Source organism: Lampetra planeri, chromosome 22, assembly GCF_965212315.1.
Source record: "Lampetra planeri chromosome 22, kcLamPlan1.2.h2, whole genome shotgun sequence".
NCBI lineage: Eukaryota > Metazoa > Chordata > Hyperoartia > Petromyzontiformes > Petromyzontidae > Lampetra > Lampetra planeri.
The window spans coordinates 7,648,561-7,673,352 of record NC_136128.1 but is presented as its reverse complement, the minus strand read 5'-3'; the positions used below and the strand labels follow the sequence as shown (position 1 = coordinate 7,673,352).

At 43.2% G+C, this 24,792-nt stretch overlaps 1 protein-coding gene across 5 annotated transcripts in view; it reads right to left on the bottom strand.

Annotated features, from left to right (window-relative positions):
* Window positions 1-3,193: 3,193 nt before the first annotated feature.
* Window positions 3,194-24,792, bottom strand: part of LOC144724966 (protein argonaute-2-like) — a 35,700-nt gene continuing 14,101 nt past the window's right edge. For 2 of the 5 annotated variants that reach the window (XM_078604324.1, XM_078604326.1), the window contains exons 5-19: window positions 24,025-24,161; window positions 23,596-23,730; window positions 21,449-21,536; window positions 20,292-20,439; window positions 18,676-18,795; window positions 17,947-18,096; window positions 15,891-16,024; window positions 14,685-14,869; window positions 13,922-14,081; window positions 13,432-13,522; window positions 11,285-11,479; window positions 10,562-10,696; window positions 9,131-9,232; window positions 7,507-7,706; window positions 3,194-6,908 (exon numbers count right to left, since the gene is read on the bottom strand). In XM_078604324.1, coding sequence (XP_078460450.1) covers window positions 6,797-6,908; window positions 7,507-7,706; window positions 9,131-9,232; window positions 10,562-10,696; window positions 11,285-11,479; window positions 13,432-13,522; window positions 13,922-14,081; window positions 14,685-14,869; window positions 15,891-16,024; window positions 17,947-18,096; window positions 18,676-18,795; window positions 20,292-20,439; window positions 21,449-21,536; window positions 23,596-23,730; window positions 24,025-24,161 — 2,092 coding nt within the window. In that variant the 3' untranslated portion in view covers window positions 3,194-6,796. The remainder of the gene's footprint in view (window positions 6,909-7,506; window positions 7,707-9,130; window positions 9,233-10,561; window positions 10,697-11,284; window positions 11,480-13,431; window positions 13,523-13,921; window positions 14,082-14,684; window positions 14,870-15,890; window positions 16,025-17,946; window positions 18,097-18,675; window positions 18,796-20,291; window positions 20,440-21,448; window positions 21,537-23,595; window positions 23,731-24,024; window positions 24,162-24,792) is intronic. The other 3 variants (XM_078604325.1, XM_078604327.1, XM_078604328.1) reach the window with 3 other exon arrangements.

Here is a 24,792-nt window from a genome sequence, read left to right as displayed (position 1 = left end):
GGATGCATTTTTACATTGTGCCATGAGTGAGCAAATAAAAAAAAAACCATCGCCGCTTAAAAGGTATATTTTTGTTTGTTTGTTTAATATAACGAGACGGAGAAGCAATGGTCAACGTGAAATGAATGCAACATGCTGCGTCAGCCCCCCCGAATCAAGTGTGCAGCGACACCACTGCGATAATAGTAATGGAAGTTGTGTTCTTGGTCGATTCTAGAGGTACTTTATGTAACTTTTTTTTTCATTTTTTCTTCTTTTCCCCTAAACTTTTGTTTTGCAAAAATAGTCGCTTCGGAGTTATTGCACATTCAGTGAAATATCACAAGACGAAAAACTGTCCCCGCTACTGCGTGAAAGCAGCCCCAGCCTCGCCGTGCCTGTTTTAGATCGGACCCACGACATACACACCAGCAGCATCAGCAGCTACCTGCGAATACAATACGTTAAAACAAAGCTGGCTTTAAAGTATTTATTTAACTTTACTTATTCAAAGTTTCTTTTTGTTTGCTTTTTTGTTTTTTTATTTCTTAAATCATCTATTGCATATTACAAATTATTTTCTGCTTCTGTTGGTAAACACAATATGGCACCATTTTTGTCTTCCCACCGTCCCAATCTGGCTGAACCCATCACGTATCATTTCTCTCTCATTTCTCCAAACGCACCCTGCTTGCTACAACACGACTCTCCATCCCCGACAATGGCTGCAAGCTCCGATGAAGAAACGCTTGGGGAACCTCGTTGTGTAGCAAGAACGGTCTGTCAACGGAATTAGTCAAAGTATTGACAAAAAGGCACTTTGACAAGGTTTTACATTTTGGGGCGAGCAGAGAAAGAAACCCCCCCACCCCCAACGGCACCGGTTCCGCCGTCGTGCATCGAATACAATTCGACAACTCGGTAATGAAATAAAAAAACAAAACTCCAACAAAAATACTGACTTCATTGGCTCTCTGCTGTTTTTGTGTCAACTTACTGAAAAGAAAGAAATGCGATGAGATAACAGAACAAAAAAAATAATCGTCGCCGCACAATACCAGAGGGGCGGGGAATCACAAATTGCAAACCTAACATTTAGGAAAATGTTTGCATTTACGCAATTTGTTCTGAATGAATGCAATGTTACGAAACACCCAGCTTAACTGCTTAGATTTTCTGTTTTTTCTTTCCTCTGTTCAGCATAGCAAATCACAGCGTTAATTGAAAGCATGTTTAATTCGTTACAAAAGATATTTCGCTGAACGCTTGTTGTGTGTGACCTACGCCAATATAAAATACAATTTTTTAGTTTAGTACCACGTAAATAGTAGCACATCCTGCACCCTTCAATATGGAATACAATATACCGGTAGTTATTTCCTCTGCCAGCTGCCTGGTTGTACACTCATTCTCAATGTACGTCGTGTATAAATAAGATATTACATTCACATAATGGCGAATCTTCATTGGAGTCAAAGTGAGTGTGCGTACACAATCCGAGTATGAACACTTTTCACTTGAAAAGCAGCAAAACCAGGTTACCTTGAACTTAAAAAATAAAATCATCCTTGCCTACGAATACTATACCGAAGACCAATTAGCCCTTGATTTTTAGACAATTTGCATAACCACATAGCCATTGTTCTAGGTCACAATCATACGAGGAAACGTGCATTTGAGCCGATATCCTCGAACTGCAGGCAGCGATGACCACTTGCAGGACTTTAAGAGGACAATTTTTATCCCCAAAACAAGATACCTAGGGGCTGTCAAATTCATCAAGGACCCGACCTGGCAGTTGGTAAGCAAGTGGCAATTGGGAGAGAGGTAACAGGAACAAGGTTTGCATTTGTGTTTACACGGAACTTAGTTCTGGGGATGACTTTTAAAACAACGCAGTCCATCAGGAAATGTTGCACCGAACAAGTGTGCTATTACGTGATTGGTTGAGGAAGGTATCCCTGCAAACAGAATACGACGAACGGATAACGGAGATGAAGATCGATGCTGTTTTTTTTCTTTCCCACCCACCCACCCCGCCCCCCCACCCCCCCCATTCGTAAAAACTTTGCTCTCACAATAAAGGTTCGCCAGTATAGCGCAAACTCGTCCGTGTGCTTGTCCAGCCTTGCATTACTGTGAGAGCGCTCCTCTTGCCGACCGGAAAGCCGACGGTGCTCCCCACAGCCACTGGGAACGGGTGCACACGCGCGCACGGCAGCGAGCAAACGAACGACATTTCCACGCACGCGCACACGCGCACGAGCCAAACATACACCTCGTTACGCTACAGATTCATGCGATACACTTGGCCAGTATTTTGTGCAGCATTCAGGGCTTGACATCAGGGCCACACGCGGCTTGGCTCACGAGATACAATTAAAAATAAATAGGTTTGCAATTTTGAGAAGTACAAAAGTGCAGCATTACAGAAAAGCGTACGTCACACACCGACTGTACATAGTGTTACATCGATACACACGGAGAGGCATTTTTTTTTTAAAATCAGTTGCTTTTGACCCAGGTTTAAGGCATGTATAGAAAACACTATACGACGAGCTCTAAACAAAATCTGCCCTGCACACCTTTCCAAAACCTTCAGTAGTATAGGTTCTTACCGAACGGGTGCAAGGAAGCAAGACAATGAGCCTCAACTTGCCCGTACCACAGCACCAGATTTCACCGCACCCCCCCAATTCTCAATGGAGTGCCGCAAATGAACAGACTTTGCGCGCTCAATATGCTGCGCGTAGAAACCCTTCGCTTCTGCCCATGCCTCGCCATCGTATGGAGCCCCGTTTTATAAAATGATAACGCACACTGCAAACACCACTTGCAGTGTCACCCAGTGTACAGCCCTGTACCAAAGACAGCTAGCATAATTGCTCACAATCATAAAAGGAATTGATTTCTTGCGTGTAAACAGCACTTGTTACTTTCTTGGCATCCCGCAATGCACGATTCAAAATAAACGTAATTCAATGAGGTAGCTCGACACGAGAAATATTGTATTTCGCCACTTTTCTTGTTTATATTCGCTATTGTGATTGAAAGTTGTAGTAAAGTTGAAACTTGAGAAAGTCGCTGAAAAATGTATCGCAGTTTCGTTGATCTGTCGTCTTTTGGAAACGGAAAAATAAATTATGGCAATAACACAAATGGAAACATTTACACTCTTTTCAATGGTACTGCTACCACCTTTTTTGGTGCCTACTTTTTAAGTTGGTAATGCACGATAAAGCAGTGGGTTGGTTTGGGTCTCGCAAAGTAGATTGTACGTGCTTTCCTTGTTCCAAGCAAGACCCTTTAATACTGCATGCCGCTCTAGCACACACCCTCGCTGGATTGAACTTCATGATCTTCTAATTTATTTTGGATGAACAAAAGCACCCCAGGCAGACGACTCTCGATGAGTATGTGTATTTGGACTGGATAATTACTCTTAATTAAGATTTCCAAATGCGTTTAGATCCGAGTTTTCCCAACTGTATCAACAGGGAACTAATCCGCCATAAGACTGCATCTCCATGGATTGGATTTGCACCATCTCACCCACACGGTACGTTATGCTTTAAGGTTAACCATTTGGGCCACAGCAGTGAGATGTTAGCAAGGCTAATCACAGCAGACCTTCGTTTGTCAAAAATGTACTGGCATATTGCCGTGTGATGAAATGTTCTAGCACGTGGATCTGTGGTGATGTCTGCTTGTTCTCAAGACAAACTTGCAGTCAACTAAAATTTCATTGTTTTATTTTACCAAGGCCCATTGTGAGCGAGAGCTCTTTTCCAAAAGTGACCAGGCCACAAATGATAGCTCAAAAAATTGGCTTATCACGTGGAAGGAATAGCCGAAGGACCTGGAGAAAAATCCATGTGACCATGGGGAGGACATGCAAACTCGAAATATACATGCGTCACAGGGTCAGGATCGAACCCACGACCTCATGCATGATTTATTGACGTCCAACAACTTTTATTTTTGTAAACTAATCTCTTTGTAGGCAGTACAAACAATCAAACGCTTGAAAAAGAACACTCCTGCTTGTATTGCATTTAGAATTTGAGTTTAGATTTGAATCGAATTGCATGATGCATGGTCTCTGGAGTGGAAGCCTTAACTCTCTAAGCCAGTAAGGAAGCGTTTGGATAATCGAGTGAATTCATTATGGTATGGACACGGACAAACTGTTCCTTTACCATTTTGAAAGCAGTTTAATTAAGGCTGGTTATATGGTTGTTCAATAATATTGATAGTTAGTGCATTTAATGATAGAAAATAATATACAGCCTGAAATTAAAAGTTAATAGGGTTAACAAATGGAAACAAGGAAGTAGATGTATCAGAGCAAGATGCCAAATTTGAAAGGGCATCAGGACAAGCCACAAGATTTACTTCAATATAGGAAAGGATATCATTGTCAATGTTCATCTGTTGATTATTGGAAAAAAAACTCCTGCTTCCACCGTTAGACAGTGCAAAAAAGATCTAAGTCCATGATACATACCATTGGTTTTTTTTCGTTTTAACAGGAGTGCAATGAATATTTAAGCTCAAATCACATAAGCCAATTTCGTCAATTTGCAGGACTCTCCGTTTTTTTCCCTGCTGCCAGCTCTCAATCTCTGTACATCTGCCACCTTGCTGTCATTTCAGCCGCTACGCAATGAATCCTTCCTAGTTACGGTGTGTGCACCTCAGTCGTAATTATTGCGACGCGCCAAAAACAATGAAGAGTACCCGTTAACTCCTTCAAGATATTGCTAAGTTTTTCTAAGGTACAGGGCTGTAACACCATGCTCAACATGAGCTCTAAACACCCCCCACCCCCCCCCCCCCAATTTGCCTCTCCCTCCACAGTTCCTCGGTTGCGCAACTTCCCGAGCGTTCCATTCACCTTGTGGTGTAATTGCTGTGCAGTACAAACACCTTCAGCTGTCAGAAATTGAAGATTTCTAGATAAACTCGATTTCCAGTATGGGTTTTGATGATTTCTTTAGTTATCATTAGTATACTGCTGGTGGGAACAAGGCTCAAGGAATGATTTGGTGCTCAGTATTCAGAAAGGACTTAGAAACTGTCATTAAGAAGACAATACGCTGGACATATGCACTAAATGGAATAAGCTTTAACATGCAACTCATTATAGAAATATTTTTTTGTTATTCTCGTTTAATTCTTTCTTTTACAAACTAGCAATTCTGCATCACCGATACCTCGGTCCATTCAATAAGCACATCCTTAATTCTCTCTCAAGCACCAGCATAATCATCACTTGCATCTCAAAGTGAAAACTACTCTACCTCCAGTACCAATTCAGCCTCATCCAAATTCATCAATGCACCCCCCCACTTCGTTATTTTTGCCCTGCGCGCACTCCGCACGCGCACTCGGCACGTGACCAGTGAAAGGTCAATGGGTAAACAAGATCCGTCAAAGTACGAACGGTGATAACCGGCCACGCTCGTTTGAAATAGCCTCATTTTCTTGCCCGATAAACACCACTTGCATGTACTTCACAATGGTTTACAATAACTGGTACCTAAGCTATAACCACAAACACAAAAACATGACCCATCTTTTACCACCAGATTCTGAAGTTGACTAGCTAAAAGCGAGATCAAGTGCAAGTTTTGGAGAATTAAGCAAAAGTGTGCTTTTTCTTTTTTCACGCAACATGTGTCACGTCGTTGTACAGTGTCATATTTTTGTTAACGGTTTTATATTTCATTAAATTTAACTTCTAGCCAAACCCCACCTGAAGCGGGCTGTAAACTAAGAGCATGCGTTCATGGCAAGGCCACACTGCACACCACGGAAAAGAGTAGCAAAATGAGGAAGTTACAAGCACAATGCATTTTTACATCTTTCTCCAACTCTTTTTTTTCTCTGTACAGCAAAAAAGCCAAGCCGGTGAAGACCCTGATGAATCACAGTACCCTGCCCGTGCGGAGGTTTAGGGAAGCGAGGGGGTGGGGCGGAGGCTTTAAGTGGTAAAACAACCTCATTTGTAACGGAGCACATTCCCCCCCCTTTCAAAACGATTTATTTTCTCCATGCGCTCAATATTGATGCTACTCGCAAACTAAGGGCACCGGAGCGTGTGCCACTCGTTCAAGTTGCATTGTGTATTTTTTCTTAAAATAAGATAAAAAATAAAATATATATATTAAAATTATGTTCTACCATACACAGTGTTCGAATGGGGAATAGTCTGGCCAGAGTGTAGGTTAAAAGGGGGGGGGGGGGCATTTGGCTCGTTAAGTTTATTAAATACAATGCTCTAGGCTCTGTCAAAGCCTAAATCGCGTAGGGGCGGTGGTGCCGTGTGGTTGTCACCTGGCCCCCTCCCCCTGCCTATGGCTTGCTTTGTGGAAGTGGGACAATGGGAGATGAGGTACCCCCATCTTCCATTCTGCAGGTAAAGGAGGTCAGGTGCGAGCAGAGGACTCCACTCATCACCGCCCCAGAGCCGAACACCGAATCTCAGCTTGCGCTGCCCCCCCCTCCCCGTGCCAGCAACCCAATCCCTGTTCATTCGACCGCAGCTCAAGGCAATGGATTAAGGTAAAGGATGTGTGTGTGTGTGTTTCTTATTACCATTATTTTCTTTATGGTTTACCGTAAAGATTTTATTCTTAAAGCCAACAGGAGGTAATATCACACACCCTGGCCCCCCTAAACCTTCTTTCCGGTGGGCAGCAATTGCAGCAAAAGGCAATGGGGATGGGAGTTCTCATCCCCTTTTCTCTCCTCCCTGCCTGCGCTGGGGCCGTCAATCTGTCTGTCCGGCCGGCCGTGCATCTGTCCGGCGAACTCAGGCGAAGTACATGGTGCGCAGCGTGTCCTGGTGGACCTGAACCGCCTTGGCCAGTGCCTGGGGGTCGCGTCCGTTGCCCTGACCCGAGGCGTGGCTGCCCTCCGCACTGCTTCACACACACACACACGTGCGTGCAGACACACACACACACAGGTGCGCGCAAGCAAGCCGTTGAGACGGCAGTTGGCGCACGAGTGCATGGGCACACAGACATCCGATTAGATTCCCACATACGGCCTGTGAAAAAACAACCACGGTATTCATGTATCCCAGAAATCTTTAGTGGAGCTCAGGACTTAAAAAAGGGTCCAACATGAGAATATTTGGCCAAATTTAAGTGTTTTGATACAGGGAGGAAACTGAAGCATCCAGAGAAAATCCACCATTCGCTGGAAGGAGTAAGATTTAAAGGGCTCTGCCCAGAATGGGTTAGGAACGAACTTTCTATACTGCCATTGATAACTTCGTAGCAAAGCAGATTTTGGAGTGTCAGAAATTTACACAATCCATCAACCCTTTTCTACCGAAAAATCACTCGCGCCACCACATTCGATTTGAACTGCGTCAATGTACTGCAGTTAACTTCTCAAACAGATGCAAATTATTTGATTTCTACAAACGGGTGCCGGACAAGCGTCGCCACACACGCGCAAGCTACAATGGAAACGCTCGAGACATCGCGGCCGCTGGTTGGTGCCCATGCTCACCTGTCATACTCCTTGTCGACCAGGTGGTACCGCGCTCGGAAGGCAACCAGGTGGGCGTAGTAGGCAGGCGCGGGGATGGACACGGATCGCGTGCATCGCACGTACGTGTGGCACAGCTGGTAGGTGAGCACCTGCAGCTCGTCTGCCGAGAAGTGATTGTCGTCCCAGAGCACGTGGTAGTGCGATGGCCGACTTGTGCCCTACGAACGCATCGTAGGTTTGACAGCAAATCCATTAGCATTGACAACCGGGTAATATTTTTAACCGTATTTCTTAACGTTAAAATTTTATCTTGATAAGTAAACTATTGTTCACTTGTAGATGTTAGCCACCTTTCAGCTGTAGAAGAGCTGCCTTCTCTGTTGAAGGAAAACTGGAATAAATTTAAGAGGCTGATTGGTATGGAGCAACGTTCCAATAATCCCAACATAGAACGATGTATTAGTTCTTAAAGTCAAATATTTATTCTATTACATGATTGTAGGATCGTTGGAACTCACGGAACTGGTAGCATTTTATTTGAAACGTGTGCCATCTAGTGATGAATCTTGAAAATTGGCACTATCATCCAAAAAGACTCGAATATAAATCCAAACAACCGTGACCAATTCTATTGAGCAGCAGGAGCATCCTCCGATTAGCACGGCTGACTACATACGGTGCGGAAGAAGTTCAACACGCATGCATACATCCTCTGGTGGGTAGCACTATGGGCCCCAGCACACAGGAAAGTCAAATGTATTAATGGGTCTGTCGAAAAGGAGCTTTGACGTGTACCGTCTTTTTTGACTGCAATTCACCTTCATTATCAAGGTCTATTACATGAAAAAATGTATCGTCAAATCTAGTCTATTTCTTTTTTTCGATTTAAAGCTTTCGTGACTGCAGGGATTCATCTTCTTGGTTCTTTCGGTAAAGTCACGTAGAAGGAAAGTAATAAAATAATAAAACATAATAAAACATTTTCACGACGTTTCGGCCACAACGCAAGCAGCCGTCCTCAGGTGAAAACCAGGTCTGCGGAGGCGACAGCGTCATTCAGACGCGTCATTCAGACGCTGTCGCCTCGACAGACCTGGTTTTCACCTGAGGACGGCTGCTTGCGTTGTGGCCGAAACGTCGTGAAAATTGTTTTATGTTTATTATTTTATTACTTCCCTTCTACGTGACTTTACCAAAAGAACCAAGAAGATAGTCCATTTTTGTTTTAGCTTTTTATATTATTGTATCCTAATTTACTTGCTGTAATGCCAGGTACCCCTTGCAAGAGAAGCAACGAGAATAGGCATGTCTTTCATCTCCTCGATAAATAAAAGCTGCTACGACTACCGCTTAAGGCCCCGCGCCTCTCAAACCCTTTATAAGACTCACTGGCAAACGAATCCTTCAAAAGTATGTATGTTGAACTTCTTTCGTACCGTACATAGCCAACCGTGCTAATCGGAGGTGCGGAAGGACAACAAAACTAAACACAAAAAGCAGTGCTGAAGATATTAGTTTTCAATTTCGACAATTTAAAAGTGCATCGCTCCAGTGCCTTCCTAATATCGTAAAGGAAGAGCGTTCCAGACGGCCACAGAAGCCCATCTGAAAGCACGCGGCGCGGTGCGGTGCCAGTCGTCACCTGGATGCCCGCGTGGCTGCAGAGGTAGAAGTCGAACTCCGTTGGGTGCGTGATCTTCGTGTCGACTGTTGTGCCCGCGGGGATGTTGCCACTCTTCCCGATCTGATGACGGACGAAGAAGAGGGGGAAAAAATTACAAACCAACTATCCACATTTCCAGTCAAGCAGTCTTGGAAGCAATCATCCCACCCCCCCCCCCACCCCCCCCCCCCCCCGCTGGTGTCTTTAGTAAGTAGGCAGTTAGTTTTTCTTGTAAATAAAAACATTTTAAGTCACAAAACTTGAAAAAGCCAGACTGTCGGTGCCAGTACCTAAAATGTAAAATTTACATTTTACTGTCACTCTCTCCTACTCGATCTCCCAGCATATGCATTCAATCCACTTCAACAGATCCAAAATACATCTGCACGTTTAATTTACAAACTACCACACTGCTCCCGCACCTCCGCCCATCTTACAGAAATGCACTGGCTCCTCCTCTACTGCCAGTGTCTATTCAAGCTCCTTACACGCTGGTATTTAAATCTCTTCATGGCCTCGCTTCTCGTTTCACGTCTCCTCCCGCCCGCTTCTCAAGCTCTCCTACTCCACACTTTCCCCCCACCCCTATCCTTGCGCACCATCCTGTTTCTGCTACTTTTCCCTACTTGCCCCCTTGCACTGGAACAAACTTCCCCTCCACATGAAGCGAAAAGCACCCTCCCTCAAGACCCACCTCTTTTCCCTCCATCCTTAGGCACCCCCGTAATTCCAGTACCCACTAACCGCACTCCCCATACCCTATCCCTATTCACCGTATCACTTTTAGTTACCCTAATTGTACCACTCATAACCCTTGTGAAGCGCCTTGGATAAAAGCATTATATAAATATAAGATAAGAACAGCAGTTAGTCATTTGAACATGACTACCTGGTGAACATCAAAAATAAAATTGTAACATCCCACTTAATGACACATTTTCTAACAATATTTGGAAAGCACCTTCAAGCTAGCCTAAGATTATAATCAGACAGAAATTGAACCTCACTGTAAACTAGTTCATACTAAAAGTGGCAACTCAATAACAGTCTTCATGAACAATCCCAAAACTATATGAGATTATAAAATATTTTAGTAATAGGTTTTACCCTTTCAACTGGTACAAAAACTGACACCTTTATACAAGGGAACATGTTTGCAATAACCACAACACAAGCAGTCAAAATGCAAACAAAAAGAAACAACTCTGATAATGATATGCACTGTCCTTGAAGTTGATTGGTCCACACATTTTGACTGCTTGTGTTGTGGTTATTGCAAACATGATCCCTTGTATAAAGGTGTCAATTTTTGTACCAGTTGAAAGGGTAAAAACCTATAACTATATTTTGCCACTGGTAAAGGAGGTCTCATAATATAAAATGTTTGTTTGCCCAAAGAGCATCACAAACCCTCTCATTGCGGTCGGCGCAGAAGAGGCGAGTGTGGTGGCGTTTCTGTACAACGATGAAGGTGATTCCTGGCCGATACTCCTTCTCTAGCCTGATGCACGCCTCACGGATGGCGAGCAGCTCGTGGTATAGAACCTGGGGCGTGGAAAAGGGGACACACGCAACATAACCGACGTCAATAGAGGCTGCATGAAAACAACAAAAACTCGTGATTTTTTTCTCTTCGTTACTCAGATCGATTTGCGGAAACTCGCCGAGCTGCGAGATGGGGATGGATTTGCTGAACTTCGAGCAAACCTGTTTCTTCCCAAAAATAAATTCTCTAGATTTTTATCAATGTGGCAACAACTGCCACCAACACAGCTGGTGTGGTGGTTGAAACGGCTCATGCGTGGCAAACGCGCCACAACCTAATTTACCTCATTTGTATTTTTTTATGAATAAGTTAAACATTTTGCTCATCAGTTTAGTTTTTTGCTCCACCCCCCCTCAAATGAAATAGTTTTAATGCAAAACATCCCTGAAAGAGAAATCATCAAAACAGCCACTTAACTTATTTTTCATCTTTGCAAAGCATGAAACTGTATGTCAGACAGGCCAAGGCACAGCTTAGGTCTGAATCTGTACAAAAACCAGGCCGGTTGTTGTTTTGGGGTCTCGTGGTTTATCGAGTACAGGACAATGCAAAGCACACGCGGCGCGACACGCGATCGTAGCGGGCACCTGCTGGAACTGGCCCTCGGAGACGCCGTCCCGGTAGAAGATGATGCGCGTGGGCTTGAAGCGCGTCGACTTGTAGAACTGGATAAGCAGCTCGCGCACCATGGACGAGAGATCGTGGATGATCTCCTGCCGGTGTTGCTGCACGCGCACCGTGGCGCAGTAGCGGCTCGGGTGGGCATCCATGCTACCCACCACCTGCAAACGCGCACACCGACGCCTTGAATACCTCTCTTCAAGAAAGAACTGGCTAGCCCCTTGTGCACGGGTACAACCCGAGATTTAAAAAAATAAAGGAAGCGTTCTTCAAAAAAAACGAGCGTACGACGAAATTTGGTAAAATGGGAATGTATACTCTTAGGTTTTTTTGGTAAAGTCACGTAGGTAAAAATAAATAATAATAAATAAGAGCAAAAAATAATAGAAATAAAATAGTAAATCACGACGTTTCGGAGGCAACACAAGTCTCCGTCATCAGGTGGGACAGTCAACAGCTGAATTTAGCGGTTGACTGTCGTGATTTATTATTTTATTACTAAAAATGTTCTCTTATTTATTATTTTTTCCCTACGTGACTTTACCGAAAAAACCTAAGAGTATGAATCCTTGCAGTCACGAAAGCTTCAAATCTAGAAAAAAAATGGGAATGGCTTCTCCGATTAATTTAATACAACAAAAATCAGGGGTGTGTTTTGGACAGTCATTCCAACTCTACTCCTAACCTAAAAATATACACCTCCATTTTTTCAAAATACAAAAGAGCATAAGTATTAAATTTAGTGCATAACAATTAATTTTAAACAACAATTATTCACCTTTTTAGGAAACTCGCCAAGAGATCAGCTGCATGTTGGAATGACTAGAAAGGTGATGTGGAGGCATTACTGTTGCACTCAAGCGATATTGTGACACTGTCGCGGATGGATGACGCAGCCTCCCCAGGTGGATCTCGTTTGATCTCATGGTGCGTGCCGTAGTGAAATTTCGTTTACACGGAAATTCGATTTCGTTGACCGAAAAGTGTCCGTAACTTGTCAATTGCGTTCATGTGACATTTCGTAAACCGAACATTCATAAATCGAGCGACACTTGGATAATAAACATGTATCTGTCAGGCACGGCACTTTAAAAGTAATGTTCATCATACAGTCAAGTAGGGGCTCGGTTTTACCAGAAATAACCAATGGACCTTTGAGCTGGATAACAAAAACAACCGTGATCCGACTGAAAATCACATCATCAACAACCACCTGGGGGTGGACCAAGACAAGGAACTTAAGACAACATATATAAAATAAAGCTTTCATTCATTGAGTAACTTTTACGAGGTAAAAAGTAACAGTCATGGATGGTGAAGGCCTAATGTGGCTTCAGGTCACTCAAGCAACGCAGCTTCATTATTAAGGATTGTAGCTTGGAAAGATAATCATCTTATTAGGACGGCTGGCACTCGCTTGTTTCACAACAACGTGGGCCTTATGGCTTCTTGCCACCAAACTTCAAAATTATTCTACCACTCCCATTACAACCAGGACCACGACTACCATTCAAACCGTCACCATTAAAACTAACGCCACAATCTTTGTATTTTTCATAATATCGGACACGCAGAGAAGCTCAGGCTCCACGGTCAATCCTGTAAGGCCTACTCCATTAAAAGCCTTTGGAGTCACATGGTCTCTCAGAACAATTGCCCATCAAACATGAAAATGTCCACACGAATGGATATACTTCACACTGAGACTGGGTTACACAATAAGTGGGTAAAGATAAGGAATTCACAGACAGTACAACATATTCAAGTATTCTAGACTCTAGAGAAAAGAGCCACAAGGGTTTAACAAAAATCACAAGGGAATATACTGGGCTTTAAGCCCTGATGTACAAAGATTCAGAAGGACAGGAAAAGGAAGATTGTTTTTGGTAAAAAAAATTACTAAAAATCAAAAAAGTAAATAAAGAAGAATATTAAATAATTATGACATTCAAATATGAAACTCAATACGAAACTACAAGGCTCTTTTATAATATGTAAAAAACATGGAAATGCCAATGCCGACACTAAAATCACTACATATAAAGGTTCGCCTGGAACAACTTAACGTTAACGGAACAAGCAAGCACAAAATATTAGAGGCGAGGGGACGAACCGCTGCTATCGAAGGCTTCTTTCCGTCTCCCGCTGGAGGATGTGTCACATCGGCACCCAGGAATATCACAGGCTGCTGAAACACTGCAGGCCTGCCAGACGAACACACACACCAACGCACATCGATCAACGCGCATTCCATCGTAGCTCGGCCGAAGCATAACATTTGCAAATAAGTTGAGCAACACCAGAAAGTAAATGGTACAAGAGCTGTGGTGACATCAAAACTGTGGTAAAGCAAATGTCCAGCAGATATTATTACATTTCATTTGCATACATAAAAAAAATATGCAAACATGAGCAGTGTGTACATTAGACTGCATACACGCACCCACCGATGCAATCATGCAAAGAGAGTCAGAGGAAGGTACCCTCATGATTCACATAGCTCAACGCTATTCTCTGAAACTCATATCACCATAATCAAGAGTGGCACAACCAAGGGAGACCACCCAGTATTTGTATGTATTGCTAGTGGCCACTCCACTTACCGTATGTGAGGCACCAAGATGTTGTTGACCCCCCCAAGCTTGACGTTGATCTTGAGGCAAAGGTTTGAGAGGGTTTGAGGCGAGGTCTTGAGGACGTTCTTCACCTGCACGCACTGCGTGGCCATCCCCAGCAGCGTGTCGCCGACTCGCTTCACCTCCGCTGCACGCATAACACGCACGCACGCACACAAGAGCCTTGTGAGCATGGCTAAAGTTGGCAGCAACTGTCGGGGAAACGAGTGACTTGTGAGGCCATTACCAAGCCTGGCTAGGCTTTCCCATGAACTCAAACTGACGAGAGGCTCGTTGCTAGGCACACGTGGCCAAACGTACATGGGTAGGGATTGAAGCTGGGTTACTCCAAGTGCATGACGCTAACCGTGGCGCATGCATTTAAACACACCAGAATGTACTCCTCTTCAATACTGTCTTGGGAGCTATTGCTTGACACCCCGTCAATGGAGGCAATCAAGAGCATGGACTCTTAATGGTCACAATACCCCCAGCGCCAACTCTGTACCCATCACTACATCAAGCACCAACAGTAACGAGAAAAACCACACACATGCATCTCTTCTGTAACGTTTTCCAACGTGCGTTTGTCTTTGGGCGTCTAACTAGCGATAATAATGGAACGTTTCAAACTCGCTGAAGATGACATCACACGGCACGCGACGTCGGGCAAGTGCGGTCTCCATGGGCAAAAACGACTACAAAGCACACGTTGTACAAGCAACACACGAGCAGCAGCGGCGTTCCTCACCGTAGACGGGGGTCTTGCCAGGCAGGATGACCACAATGAGCTGCAGGCCCATGTAGGCATTCTTGAGGTGCCGAAACATGGGCTCCACATTCTCAGCTCCTTGTGCGTACTTGCAGAAGCATGGCTGACCCTGGATGGGCATGCCAGCGTCCTTTGAGATCTTTCTCAACTGGTCCGTGAAGTTCCTGCCGGTGAGGCACGTGAAAAGAAATTAAATGCTGTAAAAACTCAACGTACAGGTCACAGGCAGTTGGGCCTCAGCTAAGCGTTTAAGGTGAAGCTTGTTTCATCCACTTTCAAGTCAATTTCTGATAATTGATTTTTTACGCTTTTATCTGGCAACAAAACTGACACCTTTTTTACGAGGAGTCATGTTTGCATAGACCACAATACCTGCAGTCATAATGCAAACAAAAAACATAACTCTGATAATGTATGCACTGTCCTTGAAGTTGATTGGTCCACACCCGAGACAGCTTTCCTTAGAGCCTAGTCTCACATGGGTTGGACCAGATGACGCCAAAAGGCGCAAAAAAAGGTGTCAGTTTTGTTGCCAGATAAAAGGGTAAAAAACCAATTATCATATTTTTTACTGGCAAATGAGGTACCAATGGTGTAAGTCAATTTCTGTTTATATAAAACCAAGACTGTTAGGCACTCCAAGATATCAACATTTTCAAATCTGTGGATTATATTAGGTTTGTAATTTAGGTGACTTGCCTTTTCAGGTGAAATGTTGCTGGTGCAAATACCTATACCAGTTCCCCTGTCAATGCTCTGAAGGTTATCTAACAAGAAGACCGTTGTGAAGACCAGACATTGCGTGTTAACACTAACTATACAGGAATCCACAAACATTCATGTGTGGTAATCACGGTTAAAATTCTAAAGCAATTTACTGGCATTACCATCAGTCTCACAGTCAGCTTAGGACCTACTACCATATTCTGCAGATAAGACACTTTTCCCCACCAGTATTTTAGAACAAGAGTCCGGGGTGCGTCGAATAATACGACATGGGCGCGCTTCCAGATTTGTACAACTTGACATCCAGAATCACCTTTGTAGCGTGTCTTTCTTTTTGGTGCGTCTTATAATCCGAAGAAAACGGTAATAAGAATAATTTAACAAGCAAAAAAACATTTGCCGCTCAATCGGCATGCTGGAGGTTAAGGTGGGCCAACACGAGGTTCAACTGCTGCTTACTTCAGGACTTCCTCCCGACACTGCCTCTGTGGTGCGAAGCAAGCGATTGCCCACACTTTAATTTCAATTCCCGTGAAGAACTGCTTCCCCCGCATGTCCCAGACTCCCTGGTTGGGTGTCGCCACAGCCCGAGTCTTCAGGCACGCACACACGAGGGAAAGAAAAAAACGCACGCACGCAGAGCACACACGGGCATTAAAAGGTCACGTCCCCTCGGCCTGGACGACAGCATCACACACGTTTCATTCAGAACGTAATTAAAACAAGCAAGACCAGGGCGAGACAGAGCAAACGTGAAAGGTGCGCATCATGCTGCGGTGAATCACTCACAAAGCGGAATGGACAAACACTGCTTCATATCACCAGGGGGGAATGAGAGCAACATTTTCACATGCGTACATATTAAACATCGATAGGCAGGAAGTACTCCGATTATACATTGCATATATATGTTAACACAGATTAAGACTGTAATCACTGCTCACAACTAGCTTGTCCTTTCTGATTTTAAGGAGACAATTAGGGGATGCTATTTGCACGCTTGTGAAAATGGCAAGAATGAGAAAAGCTAAAACAAGACATTCACAAGAAAACTTTACCATTTAAAATTACTCAAAGCACTTGCTTAGGTCACATCATAATTAAAATTGTTTTAATGCAAGGCCATTTCAACACGAATGGACTTCCCCCCAGTGTTATCATTCAAAACATCAGGTTCAATATTCTGTTTCAATCTAACTATAACCCCAAGGACTTCATTCCTAAACCAGGTCAATAAACAGTATCCCATTTCCAGGATAATACCTCAATATATTATTACCCATATTCTTTGGGTCTTTCGGTAAAGTCACATAGAAAGGTTAAAAGATAATTACAAAAAATAACAAAAAACTACCACGTTTCGATCGCTACACAAGCGTCCGTCATCATGAAGAGTGGGTTAGCTTCTAAAGGTAAACTGTTGATAAAGGTTTGAAATGAGCGTAGCTAACCCCCTCTTACTGATGACGAACGCTTGCGTTTGCAATCAAAACGTCATAGTTATTTGTTATTTTTTGTTATTTTCTTTGACCCTATCTACGTGACTTTACCGAAAAACCCAAATAATTTGAATTCCTGCAGTCACGAAAGCTTTAAGTCAAGATTCCTACCCAATTAAAATTAGGAATACGGATCATACACCCCAAAACCACCACTGCAAATTACCTTCAACACAAAACACTTGACATTATGCTTTTACGTTCAACCTCTACTCATCATTCATACGTTAAACCGGTGATTTTCAAACTGCTAGTGCCCTCTAGGGGGTAAAATGTGCAATTTAGTTTAGACTGAAGAAGTTATACACTCTTTGGTTATTTCGGTAAAGTCACGTAGGTAGAAAAATAATAGATCACGACGTTTCGATCGCAACACAAGCAATCGTCATCAGGTGGGACAACCACTACTTCAGCAGTTTTTTCTTGCCGTGGTTGTCTCACCTGATGACGATTGCTTGTGTTGCGATCTAAACGTTGTGATCCATTATCTTTCTACCTATGTGACTTTACCGAAAGAACCAAAGAGAACGGATTCCTGCAGTCACAAAAGCTTCAAATCAAGATTGAAGAGGTTATATTTCAAGGCCAGAGAAAAAACTAAATAAAAGTAGTTATGGCCAATTACATAATTGAATAACGCACTGATGACAAAATGGCCAATATAATGAATAGCAAGTGAACTGTAGAGCCAAGGTATAAAGCTGAATGGGATGGCAGCTGCAAAAGAAAAGACCAATTATTAAAGTAAACACTCAATTATTGCAGCATGAAAATGCAGTCTCATTCAATCTCTCAAATGCATCGGACGAGCTGGCACAAAAAAAGCAGGGGTGATTATTCTAGCACGGCAAGTGTGAAAACCACCACGGTAAAATCTACCAACCCCACGGTTAGTTAAGCTCCAACAAAAAACATGGCAGACAATGGGCAAGCGCATGTCAAATCATACAGTAATAATGACAAACAAATGCAAAGTGGCGACGTGCGGTGGATTGCAGCTGGCGGCAGCTAGTTACCTGGGCGTGTGCGGAGCTGGTACTCACCCTGCCGCCGTACTGCAGCATGGGCGGGTTCAGCACTCTGCCTTGCACGTCCGCCATATCGTCCTTCACCATGATGCCAAACTCGCGCACGTACGGGTCCGAGTTGAAGCTCGCGCTCTTCATCTGAGCGAGGGGGCGAAATAAAAAAAACGCACGAAATAAAGACGTCACGCCCGCCGCAGTACAGGGACACAAAGTAGGGGGATGCTCATTGTAAAGCGGACGGAAGGAACAGAGTGTCTGCGTGGGAAAGGACAACTTGGCTTAGAGAATTAGCAATTACAATGTGTTTTATTTAAACAGGTTAAAACCTTGACATGCACATCTCATTTCCAAGGGGGGGGGGGGGTCCTGGTAAGATGGCACAGAAAATTTCATAAAATCTGAAAACTTTAACAATTAATATGGCACTCTAAAGTAATGCATCATCTAACGCATTGGAAATATACAATTACTATAAAATATTATCAACATTAAATTGCTTAGGTTCCAACTTTGTGGTTCAGTTCATTTTTACATCGTTAGATAATAAGATGAGAACCCATTGAGACAAGTCTCATTACTCGGGGGAACTGAAAGCTAAACATGGTTAGGCAAGGCAATGCCGCATGGGACTACACATAGCACATTCACAAAGAGGTCCCGATCGGAAGAGAAAAACGATCAGCATTAGCTGATATACACAAGCCCTCAGTTTCTTACCAAACGACTGATTTCTTCCTGCCGGTCCGGAGCTGAGCGTGCTGTGGCTTTGATCATTGTGGATGTCTGGTTGTCTGTAAGTTTCTTTATACAGCGCTGTCCGGCCACAATATTGCAAACCTACAACGAGGCAGGAATTTCGGCACAGTCATTTCATCTGTTACCAACTGAACGCCTGTGATGGGAGTGACGGTCACACTGAAAACCGAAACCATCAAAGGCAGAATGACAAAGCCACCTGATGGGTAGCAAATACAGCAAGGCCACCAGTGAGTTCCCTCCCCCCATCATTTATTCAATGAGTGTATTAAGCCTGCCCTCTAGTTAGCACTGGTGCAGCTGTTCTTAGTCAGAGGCATCTTGTTATTTTTATCCTCAGTGCTGGGTATATCCAAATAACAAAGCAGTCTTGTGGGATGGCCTAGGTACATCTATCCTGCTGCTCTTCAGATATGCAATATGCAGATTTAATTTGGCTGTTGGTAGCTTTTGGCATCTACACTAAATATGAAGAATCCTAAATTCGATGCGTTGTGTGACTAAGGTGACTTTTGGCGACCCACAGTTTAACGTTTTTCCTCAATTATAATTATTGGAAGGACTGTAAGATTATAAATATCCAATTTTACAATTACTGACTAGTTTCACTTATAAAATGTATTAACTAGAGTAACGAGTTAGTTCACTGCAATAATAATTAGCATCGCAATAGAACGCAACTGAAACAATAATACTGGAATTATAATACAAAAGAGTAATCATGACTGCAATCGCACCTGCTTGAACAATTACCTGTGTATTATTTCCCATCACAATTTTAATTCTGAAGTCAATGAATTGCTGAGTGCGCATATGCCGTCAATTAATTTTGTTCGTCCCTAGTAAATTGAATATTAATTTAGATGCATTCTTCAGGTAAAACTGCAAACATTTGAAAGTAAAACAAAAATTACGTGGTTTTATGGTAACCCACATAGCTTTTTGAGCATGTGACAGAGCACATCTATTCATGTGGCAGTGACACGGCTAAGTGCAAACGTGGGCGGGCCGGCTCAAGGCCCATTAAAAAAAGACCAATTCACGAACATGTGTTCCACCACTCTAAGGACCATTTAAATGCATGTTTTCAAAGGATTCGCACGGATGCACATTCGAATATAGCTCACATTAAGTCACGTGTACTCACACAAAGTGGTCAGTGCCTTCCAAATGTAAATTTTTTCTAGCATTTTAATAAAAGGCAGGTGGCACAAATCATGATCCATCCCAAACAGCAATAAGGATACATATTGCACAAGTGGAAAATCACACACTCCCTTCTTGTATATGACTGACGACAAACTCCAAACCATGGAGCATGTAACTTCGCACCGCTCAAAATATACATTTGAAAGCTGCATATATCCAATTAAACAACTCTCAAAGCAACTGAACGGCTCAATCGCTGACAGCCGAATCTCTCATGGCTGCACGACATAAGCCATGTAAATTTCCAACCACCTCTGCATGTCATTTATTGCACGGAGCGAATTAAAAAACCACTGCTCCTTGCTGCTCTGCTAACATGGACGGCACCACCAAGTCCTTCACCCCTCTCCAGTGTTCAGTTTGCTCACCTCAAGCGGCAGGTAGGTGTGCTTCTCTTCCTGCCCCACCTGGAGGCAGGGTAGGTGCGCGTACTTCAGGTGAAGCTTGTACTTGTCCCTGAAGTACTGTGCTACCGTGCACTCTACCGTCTGCCCGCTCTCCAGCTGCAGAGGGAACCTGCAGAGGGCACGTCGAGAGAGCAACAAAATCGACATCATGGTGAGCCACGGTCTATCCACTGATGGGGACGAAAGCACCACCATGTCGTCGTAATCCTTCGTGGTCTTGTGATGCTAAAAGGTATCTCAAGCCTGCACATCAATTGATTTCATCGCTCCATCTCTCAAGTCACTGTCTTCTCAAATACAATTTATATCCTTTGGTTGCCATTACACCACCAGTCTTGTCACAACTTCATCCCCATAACTTAATGAAAACAAAACAGCATAATATGAAAGTCTTACAATGCATTGACACCCCTTTCAAAAGCAAACCACAATCATAACACTTAAACTAGCCCACTCATAACTCACCTTAGTCTTAAAAGTAATTGCAGAATGTCAGAATACTTTTTAATTTGCTAATTGAATCTTGTGCTTATGAAAAAGGCATAACACTAGAAAATGAAATTAATCACTTTCGCACGTGTTTCGACACTCAGGCCACTCAGTTTCCCCACACGTGCGTGCGCCGCAAATACACACGTGGGTTTAAAATGTATGATAGCTTGGCAATTGAGTGCTAAAGTGATACTCATATCAATTGTGAACTTAGAACTGCACTTCTCAATGACGGTGTTAACATAACAAACACCTACCATGCCCCACTCAAGGTCCAGACTTTTCATACGAACTCAAATATTATGTTTAAATGCTTACATATTTGTTAGTGGTCTTGTTTAACTTGTCTTGCCTGCACTGAAACAAATTTTCTAAGCTGAAAACTATTTTTTGTTATTGAAAACTTATTTCTTCAGAACTGCTTCTCGTGTTTATTGTGTTGTCCTTCCCCCGCACCTCCGATGAGCACGGATGGCTTCGTACGGTAACGAAAGAAGTTCAACACGCGAGCGTACGTACGTACGTATTCAACACAAAACAGAAAACAACGAATGTACCGCTCCACCTGCTGCAGGAGCCCAACTCGGGCACTGTGCAGTGGTGGGCTGGAGGGCTCCATCACTTACGTCTGTTGTGCGGCAGGCCTTCGGGTAACGTTGCACACGCGGTATTTCCTCTTCATCTGCCCACAGTGGGTTATCTCCACTTTCAGCCCTGCAATAAAACACGCAGCCATGAGCACAAGCGTGCACGCGCACAGATGTACTTACGATAGTCCTCAAAAGCATCCGTTTGGCCATGCGTGGTCTCAATTAGCAGGGCAGACTTGAACGCATTTGCAAGGGGAATTCCCACGGACGGAACATTTTTCAGTATGAAAATGCCAAGCATGAACTCTCAAGCTATCATGTTAAATCACCTATCATTGCTTTTTCAAAAGCCTCTATTGTTAATACAACACTTTCAAAAACAGTTTTAAATTAATGATGCGGAACATATAAAGACATAAGTAAATAATACGTAAAAATATTAACGCTCGCTGGCGAATGTGACCCTATCTTACTTTCAATACACGTGGGGTTAAAAACATGGTCCATAAACAATGTTACTTAGTGGCCTCTGGCAGTGTTGTGCGCATTAAAGGCAGACAAACCTTTGTAAAGTGTTACCCCCAGGCTCTAATGAGATTTTTAAAAATAAAATTTAACGTTTCGCAATTTGCCTTTGGCGAGACACTGCTTGAAAATAAATTATTTGATAAGATTATTTTTTTTAAATAAGAATAAAAATAAAGACTATTATTCTTTATTTTTATTATTATTTTTGTATTTTCACCTACGTGACTTTACCATAAGAACTAAAGACTATGGATCCTTGCAGTCACGAAAACTTAAAATCTATAACATTATTTAAGTTAACCATCGTGTTGTCTGTGAAAATCTGCAGTGTTTAAAAATAAGTCCTCCTTTGTGGGACCATACTTTATACTTAGAACAAAGATCTGTTTTGCTATAAAGCATCATGTACATTGGAGACAAACTATCCAAGAGTAGGAATGCATTAAATATGCTGTAATAATTTCAAGAACATGTTTTACACTTTAGTGGGGATTTTTGGCATATAGAGTTTGACATGCACATTTAAGAAGCTAAAGCCTCAATGCTAACACCGCCGAAAAAATGTGACAATGTCGACAGATAAAAACACATTTACACAAAGCGTTGCGAGCCTTGCAAGTAAAGCTCAGGACCTCTTATGAGGCCACACTCTAAAATCCACCCGTTTAGTTTACATCCTCTTACGTTCAGTTTGCCACAGTTTCCTGTTAGGCTAACGATAAGCTTATCTCATTTGTGTTGCAAATATCTACACAAGGCTCTGGTTATAAGACAAATGGCACAAGGTTGTTGTATGCTTTAGAAACAATGTACAGCATACATGTTTGTTTCTTCAATTACGTATGTACTGTACATCACCATCAACATTAGCCATCGTCTGCCCCATTGCTGTCCCTTCATGATCCTGCGATGCCACATTCCAGCTCACTCCCGCTCATGGTCTGATATAATTCTTCCCTTTCTGTGGTTATCATTCAAGTGGAGCACCTTTTCTGATTCACATTCCATTCCGAAACCAGCCTTGTCCTTCCAGCAGTGTCTTGCCCAAGCCATCTTATGTTTTAAAGGTCAATTTTGTCTGATGTGTGTTCGTTCAATCGTCCCTGTAACTGCGCTTTCTGAATCTCCGTGTAAATTAACCGATGCACCACCCACAAGCTTCTTAGTGCACTTTTAAAGTTTTGTTCCATTGTATTTGTCAGTGGCCATCTTTCTGATCCACAAATCATGTAAGTGCAATGTGCACTTATTGAAAACTTACTCCTTGAGACACACAAAAATACTACTTTTCACCACCCTTCTTTGGGATCACATCAGTAATTAGCTGCAGACATCGCCTCCATATACATGGCAAACTGACAACAATGTGAGCACTAAATGGGACCTTTTTGCCAGTATCAAAGTATAATTCCTTGGAAAAGGTTTCTATTTGGTGTTTGAACATCTTAACATCTGTTTTATTTCGATTTAAAGCTTTCGTGACTGCAGGGATTCATCTTCTTGGTTCTTTCGGTAAAGTCATGTAGAAGGGAAGTAATAAAATAATAAAAATAAAAATTTTATTGCCAGAAAGGGGTAAAACCTATTCTCATTTTTTCAAAATGTGAGCACTATTTGCTGTGGTCGATGTTATTCAGGATTATTCGCCAGCAGACCTTTAATTTCCTTGGTGAACTTGACACGCTGCGAATCGCTGAGCGGTCGTGGCTGCTCCTCCACAGTGCGTAGGTCCAGCACCTCGCACATGAACTCGATCACCGGCTGTGCCTTGTAGAACGCCGTGGCCGACACTGCAGGCACCGCAGATGGCAGAGAACACATAAGACGCTCGAAGCACCGGGTACGAGAGGCACGCGGAAAACTTACGTATACTAAACTTCTTTCGCGCCGCACGGAGCCAACCGTGCTAATCGGAAGTGCTGAAAATGCCCGTTGGAAAGAGATTACAAGAAATGGCTTAAGCTAATAAATTGAGACAAAAGGCTAATCATGGAGATGGGTGAACGGGGGCTAATCGCATCTGTTTACCAAACGACAAGTGCTAAAGTAGGACAAAAAATATTCTCCTGGGCAGCATCACGCACCATCGATGTTGAGCATCATCTTCCACATGCAGGGCCGCACAGATTGGTGGAAGCCGAACCAGACCTCGCGTCCACCACCCAGGGGCTGACTGTAGCCCTCCGGAGGTGTGAAGAATGAGCGGCCCACGGGCGTGTACCTGCAAGACAACAGATGGGTGCATGCTTACAACAACGGCGTAATGGGACCTTTAACGATCTGCGTAGGCTCTGGTAGGGGTACATGCTCGCAGCTCTCTGCTTCCCCGCTCCAGCGCTGACTGTGCCCATAATTATCCCAATATAGGTGTGTGCAATTATCTGTCTTCTAACACAAGTGAGCAGTCTTGGTTTGTGCAAATGTAAACTTTTTTTTAAAAGTGAATAGTCGAGTAAAAAGACATTTGGTCAAAGGTCAGGATTTTATAATACATGTTAGCTTGTATAAATTATCTAAACACGAAGTTAACACCATCCTTGCCAGTTTAACAATAACATTATTTGGATGCATTACCAGCCAGACCTCGCAAAAAACGAATTATCCATATGAGGCATCTCAACTGGAGTGCAGCCTCATGGTGGAATATACCATGCGAGTCCAGTGTGTCCATGATCAGTGCAGTCCTCAAACTCCAGAATCCCACCAAACCATTACGTGCAGAGGATGATACCATCCGGAACTGCCTTAACCCTCACCAACAGGATCTGGGTTAGCCAGGAATAGCCCTTGCAGTTCCCGCCTCCAACAAGTAGATTCTTGCAAACACCACAGCTAAGATATTATCAATCCAA